This window comes from Blastomyces dermatitidis (assembly GCF_000003525.1).
Source record: "Blastomyces dermatitidis ER-3 genomic scaffold supercont1.8, whole genome shotgun sequence".
NCBI lineage: Eukaryota > Fungi > Ascomycota > Eurotiomycetes > Onygenales > Ajellomycetaceae > Blastomyces > Blastomyces dermatitidis.
In genome coordinates this window covers 468,750-488,318 of record NW_025544781.1, presented here as the reverse complement: position 1 = coordinate 488,318, position 19,569 = coordinate 468,750, and the positions used below count along the sequence as shown (strand labels likewise).

Genomic DNA, 19,569 nt, shown 5'->3' with positions numbered 1-19,569 from the left:
CCCGGCCCAGACGTTTGCCAACTGGGTGGACGAAAAATTCCGCCCATGGATTTCCAAGACTCCAAGCACGTTCGTTCGTTCGTTCGTTCGTAATAATAATAACCTCACTGCTTGATGCTGTCTAAATAAGAAAAAGCTCGCCTCTCAATATGGAGAACAGCTGAGCTTTCCATGATCCTATTTTAATCACCACCACCGCGGTCTACCCCCAAACTTGAGCACAGAAAGCGCACAGCTTCGTCTCTCAAAGTTTCAATATCAAACAACCTACGTTTTTAAATCTTCCTATCAATATCAAGCCCTCTGGGCTAAAACTTTATAAGAGCGCCTGGCACCACCTGAAAAGGAAGCTGGAACATGGCCGACGCCGCGCAGGGCGGTGCAGGTGCAGGTAGTGGGAGATATGATCACATGGGTCCCCATTTCGACTTCGAGCTCTATAGATACATCCCATCGCTTCCCGCCGCCATCATCAGCGTTGTTGTTTTCGGATTTTTAACAGCCGCTCATACCTGGCGATTGCTGCGTGCGCGGGCTTTCTACTTCACAGCCTTTACCGTCGGCGGTCTATGTGAGTCCTATCCTCTTAGAAAATGCCATTGAAAAGAGGTAAAAACAAAACCTACCTGTGAAGATATGTAGTAATAAAGAATTTATTTCCCTCAAGTTGAAACAATCGGCTACTGTGGAAGAATCTGGGGCCATTATGACAAGTTCTCCCTCGGCGGCTTCATCATCCAGGCCATTCTCATCCTCGTTGCGCCCGCTCTATTCGCAGCCTCCATCTACATGATCCTCGGTCGCCTAATCCGGACCCTACGCGCCGAACACCTCTCCCTCATCCCCGTGCAATGGGTCACCAAGATCTTCGTCACGGGCGACGTGTTCTCCTTCAGCCTACAGGCCGCCGGCGGCGGCATCCAGGGCGGCAGGAGTCTGAAGCTGTTCGAGCTAGGGGAGAAGATCATCGTGGCCGGCCTGTTCACGCAGATTTCCATCTTCGGCTTCTTCGTGGTCACGACCGTCCTGTTTCACCTCCGGGTCGCCAACGCGCCGACCCCCACCGCGACGCACGGCGTGATCCCGTGGAAACGGCACGTTTTCGCCCTCTATGCCTCCAGCACCATCATCTTGGTCCGGAGTATCTTTCGCGTCGTTGAGTACCTGCAGGGCAACGGCGGCTATCTCATCTCCCACGAGGTGTTCTTGTATATCTTTGACATGGTTCTTATGGTGGTCGTTATGAGCATATTTCTCTTTTGGTATATCGATGACCTGGAATCGAAATGGGGGCATGATAAGCCGGAGGAATCGGAGGAACGGGTCGAATCGCAGGATGGCATGCTCGAGGAATTACGTCCACGTACTTAGAACGCATGTTTTAAACGTATATTTTTTGTGTTTCGATTATCTTTGGCGAGGCCTGGCCTGCCCAGCCCGTAGTAACTGGCATGGCATTGAGGGTTGGCACCAAAATACTCTTTTTCAGGGGCCAGCCAGTGGTGGGGTTGGAAGGAATTCGAGTTCTCCCCCCTTTTTACCACCAATTCCAATTCATTTGGATGTACAGGTACATAGATCATATAGAGATTTAAACTTAAGCATTTTGTATTGTATATTGAGCATTCGGAGTAATGCATACCCAGGCGGCTGTTCGATGTCTCAGAGTTTGCACCCATTCACCGCGTTCCAAGCTCCATCTATCCTCCTTCGGGGCTGATCATTTCTGTATTTCTAGGCCAGGCGCGTCAAAGCGTCAAATCAGGGGATGAGGGTTCATTCATCTCTATTTTATTGCTGTACACGGTGAGCTACTCACGCAGCGTGGGATGTTCCTCGGCCTAGAGAGTAGTCAAATATTTTGATACGGGACAATATGTTGATTACCGTCGGTCTTCCCAAAGATGTAGCACCAGCATGCATAATTCAGCAGTGACCTATATCCAGCGTCCGTATCCCCCTCACAGTACGCTCTGAAAGATCTCCAATAAATCCATCAATCCAAAAACCCCCCTGATTAGCCTTCAAACACGCAGCCAATCTCCTCTGCCAGCCAAGTAGTCCACAACTTATGCTCCTCGTCGAGAATTTTATACGCTTTACGTATGAGCCGTTCGCTCCACCCCTGCATCCACCAATGAATCTCCAGCCGCTTAAGAAAGACACAAAAGTACGAGAATGTCGCCACGGACTCCTGGGTCGGCACCTTCAGGAGGGGCAGGAACTCATCGAGGACCAGATAGATCCACGTAAACGCATGCGTGATGTCGACCAGCTGCGACGCATCGGTGAACGATTCCGCTAGCTTCAGCAGCTCGTCGATGGCGTGCGCGTATATGTCACGCGCCTGCTCGTCGCTGACGGTGGTGCGGACCGGCGCCGCCAGCTCGTCCAGTGGGACCTTCATTGGCGTGTCGGCGCCATGGGGCATGTCTTTCGTCCATCGCCGGGAGCGTTTCGCCTGCGCGAACATTGGGCTCAGCGCGCCCTCCATCAGCTCTGGGCCTAGTACTTCTAGAAGAGATTTTGTCCCGCGGAGGAGGAAGAGCCACTCGGGGAAGCTGCTGTCTTCGAAGAAGAAGGTGTCGCCGGACGAACCTTCTGGACCGCCTAGGGCTGGGTGGGGGGGGGGGGGGGTGTCAGTCGCTGGTGCTGTTGATTTTGATATATATGTACAAGTACATGTACAGTACATATAAAAGTAGAATACGAACCGAAAAATATAGTCAAGACAGAGAAAACAAACAGATTATTTATTCGCGTCCTCCTTTTTGATATTCGTCATTAGATTCATTGCCTCCCTCGCGGCAATGCGATGATACGTTAGCGCGGTAGAAGTATATATCTCCTTGCGATCGCGTGAGTGATGCGCAAGATGCAACGCCGAGACCGCGAGGACGGTTCGCATCACATAGTCGCATCCGCATGCCATTTGGACAACGGGGGCCCTTCTAGAAGTTCCGTATGGGCGGATGGTAGGAGAGAGTGGCGTATATGGACGTTGAGAAATGGTGCATGAGTTGCAGGTCCAGCATGTTCAGCGCAGAGACGCCTGTGTTATCTGTGAGATAGTTGGGATACACGCCTGACTCGGCTAGGAAATCGCAGTCAGCGCCGCGTTTGAGACAGTTGCGGCATGATGGGCGTTGCTCATCGCACTAGATATGTCACGTCTTGTTAGCCGCGTGAGAATTAACTGACGGGCTAAAAGAGGGAAAGAGAACGCCACTAAGTGAGGAGAGAGCAGATAGAAACAAAAATCAAAGATAGAAAGCAATTGCTCTCTCCGTTAACGAGTAGGACTGCATGATTCTCAGCATAAATGATTTCGCTGGGGAGATGCAACCGCTCAACTTCACGCACTTGCCTTCACTTTCCTCTTCTTACATGTCTTACACCCAGTCCTCGACTTAAGATGCGAGCGCCTGGGCATCGCCTATTGTCTCTTGCGGCGATCTGCCGGGGGTGTTTCTAGTAATGGCGAACTAAGAACAGGCTGTGAAAGGTGACCGGTTGGACATGTCCTGCTATTTGTCGTTGAGAGTGTCCAGAACTTCTGCTTGCCAACAATGTAAAAGTTCAAGTTCAAAGCTGACTCGTCAAAACTAGGGCTTGGATTGCTCCTCTGGGGCGGAATGGAATGGGATTGGCGGAAGCCAAGATATTCCGCCGATTGACGGCCTTGGCGGCCGTTCATCAATGAGCGGCGGAAGGTCAGATCAGGGCATTTTTGGCTCAGTGCTCCGCTGGGTATAAATCTGAGCTAGCTCCTTCGTAGCGAACAGGGAGCTTGATGAACTACTGAACTACTACAGGTTTCAGGACAAATGTTGGTTTAAGAATATATTCCGTAGAGACAAAAGAGGCGATGATATTGATTTTTACAAAGTCACTTTTATACAGTGGTGATTACATCGCCATGGAGAAAAGCAAAGCGCTGTTGGTATTAAATTGAGTTATTTATGTGGAATCTAATTCACCTACGTGCTGCATCTAATAAATAACATAGGAAAATGTAAAAGAAAAGAAAAAAAAATACCACACTCGTCGCCACCGCCGAGCAAGCCGATAATCAAGTGGCCATTGATCGGGGCTATGACGCTCTGGAACAGCCATCCTTGCGAAAGCCGATAAACCTGGATATTTTATCGTTGGCAGCCAGAAACCCACGAAATTCTCGATTATGAGTCCAATTCCTCGTTCACTCTCACTTTGCTATTGTAACTACCAAATAAACCATAAACCATTTGCAATTGACTTTCTATTCATATAATTACTTTGCAGCTTACAGCTCACAGCCGTAGGACCCGCCGAAAGCTTAAAAAGTAACAGTGACGACAGTCATTCCTCTACTTTCGCTACCCAGCTGAGGACAAGAGCAAAACCTCCCGTCAAATGGCGCTCAAGCAAGGACTTGACAATGCCGTTGCGGCCGCAGTGGCCAGTGAGACGGCTCCAGATGGTACAGGTCAGTCAAGATTTCATCCACGTTTGCAGACCTATGTACAGTACTTGTTGAAGCAAACGTCCTATCGCGATAAAGTGGTTCTTCCTAGCTCAGGATTCCCAAGCTGATGCCAAAGGCCGCATGATGTGTATTGGTGCAACGATGATTATATAGGAGTTATCAAGCTAGATCCATGGCTAGAGCCGTTCAAGGATGCGCTACGGAGTAGATTCAGCCATACGAACCAGTGGATACGGACTATCAATGAGACGGAGGGCGGGTTGGAAGTCTTCAGTCGGGTGTGTTGCTTCACCTGCCCCTGGAATACCCCGCACTACGATTCAACGCTTCAGATCGTACTGATGGTTCTATGAATATTGATTGCAGGGTTACGAGAAATTCGGCTTCAATGTCAAGGAAAATGGAGATATTGTTTACCGGGAATGGGCGCCCAATGTCGTGGATGCGCATCTCATTGGCGATTTCAGTGAGTGGGAACTTCATGCTGGTGGGAGATTGGGGTTGGTATTCTAGCTGGCTAGAGAGCTAATGGAGGGGTGAACGCCGTGCTCCAGACAACTGGGATCGCAAGGCGACACCGATGAAAAAGAATGACTTTGGGGTTTGGGAGGTTACAGTACCCGCAAAGGATGGGGTCCCGACCATTCCACATAGCAGCAAGGTCAAGGTGAGCTGCTCTGACTATTCTCCTCTCTCCCCGCCATCCCCGAAGCAATTCTATACAGAGAGATACTAAATAACATCCTCGAAACCGTGAAATATATGAACAGATAACCATGACTACTCCATCCGGCGAACAAATCGACCGTTTCCCAACCTGGATCAAGCGCGTCACGCAAAACCTCTCCCTCTCCCCTGAATTCCACGCCGTATTCTGGAACCCACCAGTGCAGGACCGTTATACTTTCGAACACCCGCGCCCGCCTAAACCCGTCAGCCTCCGCATCTACGAAGCCCACGTCGGCATCTCCTCCCCGGAGACCCGCGTGGCTACCTACAAAGAGTTCACAAAGAACATGCTCCCGCGCATCCACGGTTTAGGGTACAATGCCATCCAACTCATGGCCATCATGGAGCATGCATACTACGCCAGCTTCGGGTATCAGGTCAACAACTTCTTCGCCGCCAGTAGCCGCTACGGAACGCCGGAGGAGCTGAAAGAGCTCATTGACACGGCGCATGGATTAGGACTGGTGGTGTTGTTGGATGTGGTGCATAGCCATGCGTCGAAGAATGTGTTGGACGGGCTGAATATGTTTGACGGGACGGATGGTTTGTATTTCCATGCGGGCCCCAAGGGGCATCATGAGTTGTGGGATAGTCGGTTGTTTAATTATGGGAATCATGAGGTGTTGAGGTTTTTGTTGAGTAATTTGCGGTTCTGGATGGAGGAGTATTGCTTTGACGGATTTCGGTTTGATGGGGTTACGAGTATGATGTATACGCATCATGGAATTGGGACGTAAGTTTTTATCTTTTTCCATTTTGAGATTGTGTACTTTGTGTACTTTGTGGTGGTACTAACAATTTCGCAGCGGATTCTCCGGTGGCTATCACGAATATTTCGGCCCCAGCGTCGATGAAGATGGCATCACCTACCTTATGCTCGCCAATGAAATGCTCCACCAGATCTACCCGAACTGCATCACAGTCGCAGAGGACGTTTCTGGAATGCCAGCGCTCTGTCTACCACTTACCCTTGGCGGGGCAGGCTTTGATTATCGTCTCGCCATGGCAATTCCGGATATGTATATTAAGCTCCTCAAGGAGCAACAGGACGAGGAATGGAACATGGGCCATATTGCCTTCACCCTCACCAATCGACGCCATGGTGAGAAGACGATCGCTTACGCCGAGAGCCATGACCAAGCGTACGTCCTTTCCCCTGACATTCCCCCAAGAACACACACAAAATTAATCTAATCCTGATAAACTGATTGATATGTATAGTCTCGTCGGCGACAAATCGCTCATGATGTGGCTCTGCGACAAAGAACTCTACACCAACATGTCCATTCTAACGGAACTAACCCCCGTCATCGCGCGCGGGCTCAGCCTGCACAAGATGATTCGGCTGCTAACGCACGGCCTCGGGGGCGAAGGATACCTGAACTTCGAGGGGAACGAATTCGGACACCCGGAATGGCTCGATTTCCCCCGCGCCGGCAACGATAACAGCTACTGGTACGCGCGCCGGCAGCTAAATCTCACGGAGGACCCGCTGCTGCGCTACAAGTTCCTGAACGACTTCGACCGGGCGATGCAGGTTGCTGAAGAGAAATATGGCTGGCTGCACGCGACGCAGGGATATGTGAGCCAGAAGCATGAGGAGAATAAGGTGATTGTGTTTGAGCGCGCGGGGCTCGTGTGGGTGTTTAATTTCCATGCGACGAAGAGCTGGGCGGACTATAAGGTTGGGGTGGGGAGGAAAGGGGGAACGTATAGGATTGTGCTGGATACGGATGCGGAGAAGTTTGGGGGGTTTGGAAGGGTTGAGGCGGGGACGAGGTTTTTTACTAGGGGGGAAGGGTGGGATGGGAGGGAGGATAGTTTGATGGTTTATGTGCCGACGAGGACGGCATTGGTAGGTTTAAGCCTTTTTATTCCAAGGTTCTCATTCTGTGTTATGGATATTCTGATGTGCTGACATGGGTTATAGGTTCTCGCGCTCGAGGAGGATACCTAGAATGGAGCAGTTATGTGCGTATGAAGTAATAAAGTTAGAGGAACTGGTTCGACTTGTAGTTAGTTAATTGAAATGGCAAATTCATCCCTGGACCGTATATCTGGTAACTAAATGGGAATTGTTCATTTTTATATAACTCTTTGAGTGTATCTAAAATGCAACCAAGAATCGATATTGGTTTCAGTTCTTCCGGCTTTTGGTGGTGGTGGATCCAGCGCTGCTTTAGGGGGTAATTTAACGGTAATCTATGTAATATTTGTTCGTGCGCTGCGTATGCGGCTATTCGAGCATCTGGGTGTATGAGACTGTAATATGGCGTACTATTACAATCCTATACAGCATCCTCGGCCGTGCGACTTGCGACTTGCTGCCACCCCAGGCCGCCAGGTGGTATTAGATACCTGTCAATACGCATACGGGCACCCGGCCCCATCCGACGCCTAACCCTTTTGCGTGCATTCCGCGCTTAGCCCTTTTCAGAATCTTCCACACCAAACGAAACGGGGAACAACTTCTTCCAACCTTCATTCAACCTCTGCCTTTCCTCCTCGCTTTTCTCCCGCCCATTCCTCCTCGCCCTCCACTCCTCCCCATCCACCACTTCCATCATGTTCAAGAGGTGAGACCGCTGAATCTCCTCTCCTCGTCTGCCTCCCTGGCATCCGTCAATGCTAACCGTCAATTGTGCGCAGCGGTGTTGCCCGGACCTTCGCCAGGTCTGCTGCCTTCGCGCGGCCTTCCACCTCCCTCCCAACCTCCAGACTCGCACAACCCTTCAAGAACCCGGCCCTGCGCTCCCTGGCGGCTAGATATGCGTCCACCAGCGCCGCTCAGCCTGGCAAGATCCATCAGGTCATTGGTGCCGTTGTCGACGGTATGCTTTTTTTTTTTTTTTTCCCTTTGTTATTGTTATTGCTGTTGTTTTGGTGGAGATATGGAGAACTTGCTTCTTCGCCCTTTTCCCCCCTCACGCCCACGACAACACATAACCCATTCAATGAGCCCTTCAATGTCAATATCCATCTCAGAAACGATACTCCTCATCGTCTATGAGGGTCAATGGTTTTTGGCTTGGGTATTTGTCTCGCAATGGCTGAAAAGCCATCGAATTGGGCTGAACCGATGCTGACGAATTGATGTCACTGATTGTAGTAAAATTCGATGGTGAACAACTTCCTTCCATTCTCAATGCTTTGGAGACTACCAATGGCGGCCAAAAGCTCGTCCTCGAGGTTGCGGTATGTTTTGTTTAGTTTTCTTTTAGTTCTTTTCTCGATTCCACCTTTCTGTTGCCATTATATTCTTATGCTAATAACGTTATACAGCAACATTTGGGTGAAAATGTTGTCCGAACAATTGCTATGGACGGTAGGTTTTTCCCTTCAGCCCTTAACATCCACATCAAGACACATGCAACGGTCTAACTCGTGGATCCAGGTACCGAGGGTCTCGTCCGTGGTGCCACTGTCACCGATACTGGTGCTCCCATTATGATTCCCGTCGGCCCGGGCACCCTTGGCCGTATCATGAACGTCACTGGTGATCCCATTGACGAGAGAGGACCCATCAAGGGCACCAAGATGGCCCCCATTCACGCTGAAGCCCCAGCCTACGTTGAGCAGGCCACCTCCGCTGAGATTCTCGTCACCGGTATTAAGGTCGTCGATCTCCTCGCTCCTTACGCTCGTGGTGGAAAGATTGGTCTCTTCGGAGGTGCCGGTGTCGGAAAGACTGTCTTCATTCAGGAGTTGATTGTACGTCCCTTCCTCTCTACAAATGACGGGCGAGGAAAATTTTTGGCTTTTTCTAATAGCTCGTTATAGAACAACATTGCCAAAGCCCACGGTGGTTACTCCGTTTTCACTGGTGTCGGCGAGCGGACCCGTGAAGGAAACGATTTGTACCACGAGATGCAGGAAACCCGTGTTATCCAGCTCGATGGCGAGTCCAAGGTCGCACTCGTCTTCGGTCAGATGAACGAGCCCCCCGGAGCCCGTGCCCGTGTTGCCCTCACTGGCCTGACCATTGCTGAATATTTCCGTGACGAGGAAGGTCAAGACGGTATGTATTCATATAAATTACTCCGGGCAAATTGACTCAGAACCGCACTCACTCACACATATATTAGTGCTTCTCTTTATCGACAACATTTTCCGCTTCACCCAGGCCGGTTCCGAAGTGTCCGCCCTGCTTGGTCGTATTCCCTCCGCCGTCGGTTACCAACCCACTCTCGCCGTCGACATGGGTGGTATGCAGGAACGTATCACAACCACCACCAAGGGCTCCATTACCTCCGTGCAAGCCGTCTACGTGCCCGCTGACGACTTGACTGACCCTGCCCCTGCCACCACCTTCGCCCATCTTGACGCCACCACTGTCTTGTCCCGTGGCATTTCCGAACTGGGTATCTACCCAGCCGTCGACCCTCTCGACTCCAAGTCCCGCATGTTGGACCCACGTATCGTCGGTGATGAGCACTACGCCGTCGCCACCCGCGTGCAGCAGATGTTGCAGGAGTACAAGTCGCTGCAGGACATCATTGCCATTCTTGGTATGGACGAGTTGTCTGAGGCTGACAAGCTGACTGTCGAGCGTGCCCGTAAGCTGCAGAGATTCCTCTCGCAGCCATTCACTGTCGCCCAGGTGTTCACGGGTATTGAGGGTGCCCTTGTTGACCTGAAGGATACCATCCGTTCGTTCAAAGCTATCATCAACGGAGAGGGTGATGACCTTCCTGAGGGTATGTTTTCCTTTTCTTCTTAATCGATAACTTCCTTATTTTCCTCTGCGATATCTCTATGAAAACGACATTTTAACTAACCTGGCCTTTTTTACAGCCGCCTTCTACATGGTTGGTGACTTTGAGTCCGCGCGCGCGAAGGGAGAGAAGATCCTGGCTGAGCTTGAGAAATCATAGATTTGTGTATTGTGATGTGATATAATATTTAAAATTTTTTCTTGTCTTTTCTTTTCTTTTCCCATCCTCCTACTTCCGCTTCCTGCTTTTTCTAGCTTCTGGTAAATTTTTTTGTTCTCACTTTTGTTTCTATTTTTTTTAGATGTGTGTGCGTGTGTAGATTAGGAAAAGAAAAGAAACCAAAAGGAAAAAGTGGATAAAAGAAAAAGAGATGAAGCAGAGAGCATCATCATCCATCCTCTTTGTCATAATGACAATGTCAAACATTAAAACTTTGCGAGTACATGTCAACTCAATATTTTGATATTTTTTTCCATCTTTCTTTTTTGTCCTTTTCTGTTTCTCAATATTTTCGCTCTCATCTCATTTCTGAGCTGACTACCTCCTTTGTTTTTTTCTACTTTTCCTTTGCATGTATATACCTCTGTGTCTTGTGAGGCTACTGAAAGGTTTTTTTTCTTTTTTTTTTTTTTTCCATATCATAAAAATGTTTGTGTGGACCACAATAAGGAATTGAGGAGAAAGAGAGATGAATAAGAGAGAGAAATATATTCAAAATGATTGAGAGAAGAGTTATTAGATGATGAGGCGAAGAAGAGAAGAAAAAAGAATGTGATAATATTTAATATTAAAGTGTAATCATTCTTGTGAACTTTTTTCTTTCTTTCCTTTCCCTTTTTAGAAGTGTGTACGGAGTATATAGATATAGTATATAACAATTTCATAGTAGCAATACATGAATGCTAAAATATCCTTCGAATGAACTGAATAACTCTTTTACCCTCTCACCCCAACCTCGGAAAACTCAATTCCTTTCAATGATGAATGATGGAACTTTATTTAGTTCACGGGAGCTGCCTGCGCTCAACTTCGGCGATTTTACTTTATCTAGCTGAATATCTGTCACTGATCTAATGATCGATATATTCTGTTACATACTATTTGTTTCCCGCATCCACCTCTCTCGAACCGACCGTTTCTAACATTTATCCTGCACCAACAGCAAGAGAGCAATTCCTAACATCCACACCTATTTATACTCAACCAACACCTACCTATCAATTCGTCTCCCCTCCTCCCCCATAGCAAAAACCCTCAGGAAAGCTCAAAAATCAAAGAAAAAGAAGTTTCACCATAAAAACCAGGAGGCCAGAGGAAAGAAGCAAATAACGAAAAGAAATGTCTCTGGCAACCTTACCCGCAGAGCTCCTACTCACCATCGCGTCCTACCTCTTTGCGCCCTCCGACCTCCTCACCCTCCTCGTCCAAAACCGCTACACCTACTCCATCCTCCACTCAACCCTCTACGCCATCGACATCTCCTACTGCGGCTGCTCGGCCCTCCTATGGGCCGCCAGGCACAACCGCGTTGCGACGGCGGAGCACTCACTCGAGCACGGGGCGCATAAGGTTCTCAGCGCCTCTTATCGCAAGGAAAATAATTTGATTACGGGAGGGGTTTTTTGGTCTCCCGGTGATCTGAAGGAGGAGGGGGCTTCTGCCTTTATCCCTGTGTTTTGTGGAATTCCCTGTCCGTATCCTTTTTCCGACTCGCCTTTCTCGCGTGCGGCGAAAGAGGGGAGTGTGGATGTGTTGAGGTTGTTGATTAGGTGGAATGGAGGGATTGTGCCTGGGGTCTTGGAGAGGACGATTTGCCGGGGCAAGCCGACTGGGACCTATGTGCCGCTAATATCGCTGGCAGCGGAGAGGGGCCGCCTGGGTGTTGTGAGGATGTTGTTGGAGGAGTTCGGGAAGGATAAAGGGGTGGATGTGAATGAGGAGGATCAAATCGGAAGAAATTGTTTGGGGAGGGTGGTTGTGGGTACCTCTTTGTTCAGAGGGACGGGTAGAACTGAGGTGGGGGAAGGAGAACAGGAAGGGGAAAGAGGCGAGATTAACAACAAGTGGATAGCTGTCTCCCGTCTGCTGCTGGAGCATGGGGCGGATGTTAACCACAAGGAGGAGAATGGGATGACGCCACTGGCGCTTGCAGTCTATTCCTCGAAAGCTCCAGATGATTGTGAACTTGTTGCGCGACTGTTGTTGGAGAATGGGGCGGACCCGAGTCTGGAGGATAAGCAGGAGAGGACGCCGTTGATGCATGCGGTGGTGAAGCAGGATGTGTGGTTTATTCGATTACAACTGGAATACGCTTCTAATTGTGGCGGCGGTGGTAAAGGGATAGACTTAAACAAGGGAGATTTTAACTACATGACACCATTGAATCATGCCGCCGTGCGCGGCAATGAAGTGATATTTCGCCTCCTTTTGGAACGGGAAGAGATCCATCCGGACGCCGCCGACCCCAATGGGTATACACCGTTGACATGGGCAGTAGTGCGGCAGCACAAAAATATCGTTAAGATGCTGCTCGAGCATCATCGTCGGGTTGATGCGAATCGTCGAACGGAGACTCAGAAGTGGACGACTCCATTCATCGAATCGATTACTTCCCACAAGGATATTCTCCGCTTATTTCTCACTCTTCGCGATCCAGATATTAACGCTCTCAATAGTGACGGGACACCTGTGTTGACGCTGGCGATACAAAATATAAATACGACCAACCACAGAGGCAAGGACATTGTCCAAATGTTGCTTGAGCAGAAGGGCATCATAGCTGACCAGCGTGATAAAGAAGGGATGACGCCGCTTATGCATGCCACAGTGGTTAGTGAATATGATACTGTTGAATCTCTTGTGTTTAGAAGGGATGTGGATATCGATGCTAGAGATCATACAGGGAGGACGCCGCTTTTCCATGTTCGGTCGAGTTCAGAGAGTGAGAAAATAGCCCGTTTGCTGGTAGAGTTTGGCGCGGACATTAATGCGAGAGATAATGAGGGCGATGAGACACCATTTCTGGCTGCATGGCGCCGACGTGATTTCAGTGTCATGGCGCTCCTGCTTGAGGCTGGGGCAAAGCCGACGTGGGTACAGGAGGAAATCGATGACGTGCGTGTTTTCCACCCGACCAAGCTGTTTCGGCTGGCTGTGAAAAATAGACATGCGATGTCAACGGAACAGGCTCTCATTCTGATTACCAAAGGCGGTCTCCCAGACCCTACCACCTCCCCAGATAAGTATGGACGAACGCCGCTGTGCGTTGCTGCTCTGCGTGGGAAAGGATGGCTTGTCGAAGTGTTGCTTGCACATAGCAGGGGCGAATTTGAGCGGACCGCACAACCACTTGCCCTCATTCTGGCTGCGATGAACGGACATGACGGGATCGTTCGCCATTTTTTGTCCGCAGAAGCTAATGGCCCTGACCCTATTCAGGGATACATAGATCTGCTAGAAGCCATGCGCCACGGATACCACGAGGTGGTGAAGATGTTCAACGACATCCGCCATAGTTCTCCTCCTTCGTATCCATCATGGCTGCCATTGTTCATAGCTGCCCTATATGGGCATGAGCATGTTGTGAAAATGTTTATAGCAAGCAAATCGGCCACAATGGCCAGGAAGATGGTCGCCTTGCAGAGTGCGAATATGGAAAAGATCGAGAGTGAGAGTGAGCTGGGAGAAGGGTCTGTTGATTTAACGTTCTTGTGGCTTGCAGCAGACTATGTATGGGCAACTGGCGGGGCTGTATCATCAACTAAATTTGTGAAGTATCAACCGCCCGATCAGTAGACGAAATTAGAGGGTGAGAGCAGGGAGGGTAGGTTAGGCTCCGGCCCTGGAATTTAGAAGGCGAAAGGATCGCATGTCGTGAAGGTCACGGTGCTCCGGATAGCGATATCATCAGAAGCTAAGCTGGCCATTAAATAACACAAGCATAGCAAAAGATAGAATAAGGGCAACAAGGAAATTCCGCAATGCAGTGATTCATATATTTCTAGCACGGGACTACGTACTGATTAGGGTCATTGTAAACATCTGCCACGGATTCTCTCCTGGGATCCGAGAGAAGCTGATAATTGGAGTCATCCGTGCAAGTAGGGGAGCCGTTCATGAATTCAGCCCTGGTGCCTGCCCATGTTTTCTCGTGCGCGCCCCATTTCCCCCATTTCCCTCATTTCCTAGGGTCATGCCATGCCCACAATCCGGTGCAGTTCTACGCTCTAAACTCCCTCAAATAAATACAGCCCACAATCCTTATATACATACAAATGCCCTAATGATTCCTGCATATCCTCTTCACGCCTCGTCCCGCCGAATATTAGGATCAACATCGCAATTGCGCGGCCACCAGTAATCATCATCCAGCGGCTCGCACAGCGAATCAACATCCTCATCATCCAACGACAAAGCTCCGTGCGATTTGCCCTGCTGCTGCTGATGCCGGGCCGCTTCATCCTCTGACGAGTCCCCTGTAAGGTCAATACAAGGGGGGAAAGCCGGTTTCGACGTCGATGAGAACTCACTCTTGATCCGAGCTGGGCAGCATGGGGGGGCGGACGAGGAGGAAGGACCTGATTCATCATCTGAAAGAAGGCTGATGTACTGATGGGTCTTGTCGGAATGTTTGTGAGAAACAAAAATGGAGGGGGAGAGTGAGCCAAGCCGTGAATAGGAAAGAGGGGAGAGAGAAGAGGAATAAGAAGATGAGCGGGAAAATGGGAAAATATTATTATAACGTCTGCCAACATCCTCAGGGACCTTTCGCTTATTCCTCCCACGCTGCTTGTTTTGAGCAATTGCCCCCAGTATCCTAGCATCTAGCTGCTTTTCATCTTCCCTCTCGAGCTGATGGCGGAGATTAAGAGATCTATCAAGCTGTGTGGCCCGGATTTCTGGCAGCAGGGGTGTATGAGGGAGAGCTTCTTTCGGAGTCCCCGCTTGTCTTGCCCATGCTGCAAATGGACCGTCATAGCGCGGACCTTGGCCAACGCCGAATACAGGGTGGCGGCTCAGTTTTCCTGATTCTAACAGCTCTTTGGCTGTTTCAATACCCAATCTGTCATCGTCCTCTGAAGGTCTCTCCTTGCTAGCAGGTTCGTAAGCCATGTTGGTGCCCCCGTGAGAAAATGGGGCGCTAGATAGAACATGTATACTACCACAACTATCTCCAACAAGCAGATTTGTGAAGTCAGGAGAGAAGGCACCGGACATAATTCCCTGGTCGAAGTGTGCGGTATTTTCAACTAGAACATCTTCCGGTGCCCTAAGGATATTCCATTTCTTAAGGACACCATCTGACCCTCCAGTATAAAACTGATCAATGAAGTTGTCCTTCCAGAGGGCTACACGCACCCCAATGTCATGTTTTTCTCGAGAAACGTTTGGATCCTGTTCAGCAATGGGTGCGCCATGGGCAAGCTTATGAAGGATCTGGCCGGGATTGCGGTAATCCCACACGTAAGTAGCCCCATCAGTGCAACTAGCGGTAATATAATTACTATTGGCAGGACAAAATGTGACGTCGTTGATATCCAGAGCTGGGCATTCATAAGTTATGTGAGCCCCCCAGTTGGCCGTCGGCCTAAAAGGGTCATAGACACGGACAAGGGACCGAATCGTTTTCGCACGACCCACGGCACTAACTGAGAGCTCGACAGTGCTGCCAGTTGCAAATATAGGAGCCGTCGGATGCCAAGTCACATCGAACACATTCTGGGAATTAGGCGAGATTATCAGGGGAGAAACATCTGATTGTCCCACCTGCCAAAGAGCAAGATGGCCGTTTCGAAACTTTTCATCCTCCCGAGCAGCAAGACCAGCTACAAGAATATTATCCGCAGATGTTGGGCCCCAGGCTAAGGAAGAAGGTGTCATTGCCACATTTTTGGTTGGATTGCAAGTGAGATCGGTAACTGTGTAGTCCTGACCACCTGTCTGTGTCCAAAGTTTGATATGAGGAGAAGAGTCACATCCCGTTGCAATGAAGCCAGAACGAGATACAGCCATATCCATAACCCTTCCATCGTGTAGTAGGGTATTAACGCATTTAGCACCAGCGTGAGTAGAGACGTCCCATATCTTAACTGTGTTATCGAAACTAGCAGTATACAGAGAGTCGCCACGCCAGCTGACAGCACTGACGGTCATGTATAAGCTAGGGTCTGTGACGTTGCTTGGTACAGGCCGACAGATGCGGTGGTCGGGTAACTCCTTCAGCGAATTGCAAGTTAGGTCCCCAAGAAGAAGATTATTATTTCGATTATAAATCATATTATGCTCATCGGACTGGGCAGCAGCGCCAGCAGCAAATCGAGTTCCGTCGGGGGACCAAGCAAGGACCATCACATCATTCGATGCGCCTTTCCATCGCTTCCAGAGCTCCAAGCCTCTTCTTGATTGGAGTTTCTGATTGATAGGAGTCTTCCGCCGAAATACCCTTTGTCCTAATTCACGTTCTCGAAGTAGAGCGGAGGGCCTCATACAGTCGAAGTCAGGGGACGGGTAATCCGCGTGGGATGAAAGAGCTCGTAAAATGTATGGCGCGGAGGAAACAAGTCCGTTCGCAGCATCATATAGAAAGGCACAAATATGTCGCTTTCTACGATGTTTAAAACAGTTCAGGACTGATATCAAATGCTGAAAGTCGCCATTATTGGTTTGGCGCACTCTCTGCAAGATATCGTGAACATGGTAAACACGATTGGCTGGCTCAGGCAAACCGAGGACTATATGAAGGTAGGATAAGATTTGTCGTATTGTCCCACGTTGGGGCGTTTCATTATCGCATTCCCGCCAGGAACTTTCTCTGTCGCGGTGATGGAGCAGGAACGCGGTTGGGTCATCAGTGATCCTGAGTAAGGACTTGTGAAGAGCATTCAAGTCTGAAATTTTCTGAGCCAGCGCTTTTTGTTGATCGCGGTGAGGATAAAATTTCTGGGTGACTTGGGCAAGCAGATCTGGAATCGCGATATCTGATTCATTTGCAGGTTGCCCTGTCATAACGCGGAATAACCCTTCCATTTCACTCTGGTCAAAGTCTGCATGTATCACTCGTCCGTCGGGGTCATCCAGTTCAAAATGTTCATTTGTGCATCTCTCCCCATACCCAATCCTAGCATGTAGCGAAGAGTACGGAGCATATTCCTCGAATATTTCATCGACTGGGGCGGGCAGAGGTTCCTGTTGAACCTGAAGATAACCAGCGCGATACACTGAGCGAATCAATGAAGCCGCAGGTTCGGGAACCGGGGTGAGCTCCTCATATGGAGATTGGTGCGTTGTGTCATCTCTTGGCGCGTTGACTTCTGAGGGGTTCTCCTGTTCCTCCCCTGCCTCCTCCCCGTCCTCATCTGACTGGTAACCGAGGAAGCCGCGAACTTTAGCGTAGTAATTGACTGGGGCAGCACGGCTTCGCCGAGGACGCCGTACAACAGTAGTATGACTTGCGGAGTCTGATTGGTAGTAGCCGGAGCCGGAGTCAGAATGAGGCATCGCAAGGGCTTTATTTTTCGGCTTTGGTCCAAGATTGTTCTTTGGAGGCTTTTCTGTGTGTTTCGTAGACAACGAAGTCGAACTTGCCGGTAGACCAGGTTTAATAAACTCACTGTCGGTGGGATATGGACGTACGACAACAGCAAGGGAAGAACTGGAAGAAGGGAAGGTGGCCGGTAAACTGGGAGGGTCACTTTGAGTGTTAGAGATATTAGAGGCATTATAATAGGAATTTATGATAGGATTAGTTGTGCTATATTGTTTATTTTCGGGGTTTTGTGCATCATTTTGAGAGTGTGTCGCTGAAACAGGAGGGGTACTTCTCGCTGGTGAATGAAGACGAATGTTTGGTGTTGTTGCTGCTGTTGTAGTATTCTTCACACCACTCGAACTCTGAGGGCCGAGGGACGTGCCTGGAAGCCCTTTATTTGGATGAATGATTCCAGATTGTGTCAGATCGCTTCTTGAGTCTCCAATCTCTTTCGTCTCATAAGAAGGACCCTTTCCATGGGAAGCAGCTTGTTTAACTTGGCCATCAGCAGTCCGCTTCAAGCCATTAGACGGTTGAACGTGCATATAACTTGGTTCAGGACCCGTCCCAGAATCAACCTCGTTCGAAGATTTCGTTGAGCTAGTACAAAGAAACTGATGGAGCAGCGCCTGCGCCTTTTCATCTAGCGATTCACCCTCCAAATCCGCCTCCGGCGAGGAATTTCTCGAAGACTCTGGTTGAGCAGCCGCATTCGGCTGGCTTGCCGAAACGCTGTTCAAAATGTCTGGTGCGACTAATGTTGGTTTTGTAGGGGTATTATGCGTGTCCATTGAAAGCAGGCAGGGGCGGGACTGGGGGTGTGATGCAAACTGTACAGCCCCGGGCTGACGAAACAGCTCACTTTGAGACAGCTGTCGCCTGCCACCTAAACTAATACCTCCTCGTCGCGCTTTTATTGGGGCCTGAAGAACAATTTAACACATACTCATTAGCCGGAAGGCTGAGCGGAAATTTTGGGTGAAAAGTCAAAGAAAGCAATTTGGAGCTATTTACCGCGCGCTTCGCCCCGTTCGGCTGGGGAACATGCTGTGACATCTTCCTTCGCGATTTCAGGCTCCGGATGTAAGAAGGGGACAGTGGGGAAGGTAAATCATCGTTATCAGATCGCGTGTTCAACAGATCAAGGTTCGATTGAAGACGAGACATCGACGAATCTAGCAACGGGATCTAGCATGGAGGTTTCGTCTTGAGGGTCATTCGCATCGTCATAGGGCTCGCAATTGTGGAATGGATGTGATATATTCTTTATACAGCTCGCGAAGTGTGAAACTTGCACGTTGGATGCTGGCACAGAACGACCGATATAAGCGCGTCTCAGTAACCAAAAACGATACACTCTCCCGGTGCAGAAGGCTATCGTCTGGGCAGCCGATAATACGTGAATCCTCCGTAGGTCGCTCCTGTGGCCACGAGATCCAGAGCACTATGCCAAATCCCTTTCCGGTCCGTGGAGAGGGCAGGCGCACAGAATGGGGCGGAGGAGCGCGGCACAAGCGTAGGCGTCACAAACTAAGCGGCCACGCCGGGTGATATATATATAAGGAGGGAGTTCGACGAATTATCACAAGGAGGTAATATTCGGAAAGAGAATATCTAAGTACCATAAAGAATGATGTTAGTAAAGGTGTACTATAGTACTTTTATATATTCAGACACCCTCCCCTCCCCTCCGAGACCACCACTGGCGCGTGAATGTCTGGTACATCTGTGACACCCACACCCAACCCAAGGGCAGATGTCTGATGTAAAGGCAAGAAATAACAAGAAATGATTCTAACATATGATGCCCTACCTCTTGAGTACCCAAAGCCCATCCGATGAAACGAAGGTGGGCGTTACGGACAGAGAAAAAGAACGATTGATTTTGGGTTATCTCAGCAAGCTCAGACGCTTCTCCAGATATCCATTGCTGTTTTAACACTGGATTGATGATTATGTCATGAGCTAACCTCAAATAAGCAATAAGCTAACTCAAATAGTAAAATCAGGTCATATGAGTGATAATATCTTACAAAGCATCTGAGAAGAAATGATTTCTAGTTATTAATAATATAGGAATAATTTACTCAGTACTCTGAGTATGAAAGAGAATTTCAACTTAACTTCAT

The 19,569-nt window shown here is 49.3% G+C and overlaps 6 protein-coding genes across 6 annotated transcripts; 4 read left to right on the top strand and 2 right to left on the bottom strand.

Moving 5' to 3' along the window:
• BDCG_07093 (RTA1 domain-containing protein) lies at positions 1–2,129 on the top strand. The gene is made up of 2 exons (XM_045422858.1): positions 1–571; positions 668–2,129. The coding sequence occupies exons 1-2, from the start codon at positions 358–360 to the stop codon at positions 1,369–1,371; spliced, it is 918 nt and encodes a 305-aa protein (XP_045278404.1). The 5' UTR covers positions 1–357; the 3' UTR covers positions 1,372–2,129.
• Positions 504–3,907, bottom strand: BDCG_07092 (C6 transcription factor). Its single transcript, XM_045422857.1, has 3 exons — positions 2,715–3,907; positions 627–2,616; positions 504–551 (listed from the first exon to the last, which is right to left on the bottom strand). The coding sequence occupies exon 2, from the start codon at positions 2,492–2,494 to the stop codon at positions 2,018–2,020; it is 477 nt and encodes a 158-aa protein (XP_045278403.1). The 5' UTR covers positions 2,495–2,616; positions 2,715–3,907; the 3' UTR covers positions 504–551; positions 627–2,017.
• A 17-nt stretch (positions 3,908–3,924) lies between these two features.
• On the top strand, positions 3,925–7,489 carry BDCG_07091 (1,4-alpha-glucan-branching enzyme). The gene is made up of 8 exons (XM_045422856.1): positions 3,925–4,468; positions 4,622–4,746; positions 4,835–4,934; positions 5,023–5,135; positions 5,239–5,930; positions 6,004–6,339; positions 6,419–7,052; positions 7,128–7,489. The coding sequence occupies exons 1-8, from the start codon at positions 4,396–4,398 to the stop codon at positions 7,152–7,154; spliced, it is 2,100 nt and encodes a 699-aa protein (XP_045278402.1). The 5' UTR covers positions 3,925–4,395; the 3' UTR covers positions 7,155–7,489.
• Positions 7,490–7,506: 17 nt separating this feature from the next.
• BDCG_07090 (ATP synthase subunit beta, mitochondrial) lies at positions 7,507–10,763 on the top strand. Its single transcript, XM_045422855.1, has 8 exons — positions 7,507–7,773; positions 7,847–8,028; positions 8,307–8,392; positions 8,480–8,522; positions 8,592–8,908; positions 8,978–9,215; positions 9,283–9,894; positions 9,992–10,763. Exons 1-8 carry the CDS (start codon positions 7,763–7,765, stop codon positions 10,069–10,071), a joined length of 1,569 nt encoding a protein of 522 aa, XP_045278401.1. The 5' UTR covers positions 7,507–7,762; the 3' UTR covers positions 10,072–10,763.
• On the bottom strand, positions 10,382–19,350 carry BDCG_07088 (WD repeat protein). The gene is made up of 3 exons (XM_045422853.1): positions 19,254–19,350; positions 18,455–19,054; positions 10,382–18,363 (listed from the first exon to the last, which is right to left on the bottom strand). Exons 2-3 carry the CDS (start codon positions 18,605–18,607, stop codon positions 14,215–14,217), a joined length of 4,302 nt encoding a protein of 1,433 aa, XP_045278399.1. The 5' UTR covers positions 18,608–19,054; positions 19,254–19,350; the 3' UTR covers positions 10,382–14,214.
• BDCG_07089 (pfs) lies at positions 10,801–13,939 on the top strand. The gene has a single exon (XM_045422854.1). The coding sequence runs from the start codon at positions 11,251–11,253 to the stop codon at positions 13,705–13,707; it is 2,457 nt and encodes an 818-aa protein (XP_045278400.1). The 5' UTR covers positions 10,801–11,250; the 3' UTR covers positions 13,708–13,939.
• Positions 19,351–19,569: the final 219 nt, after the last annotated feature.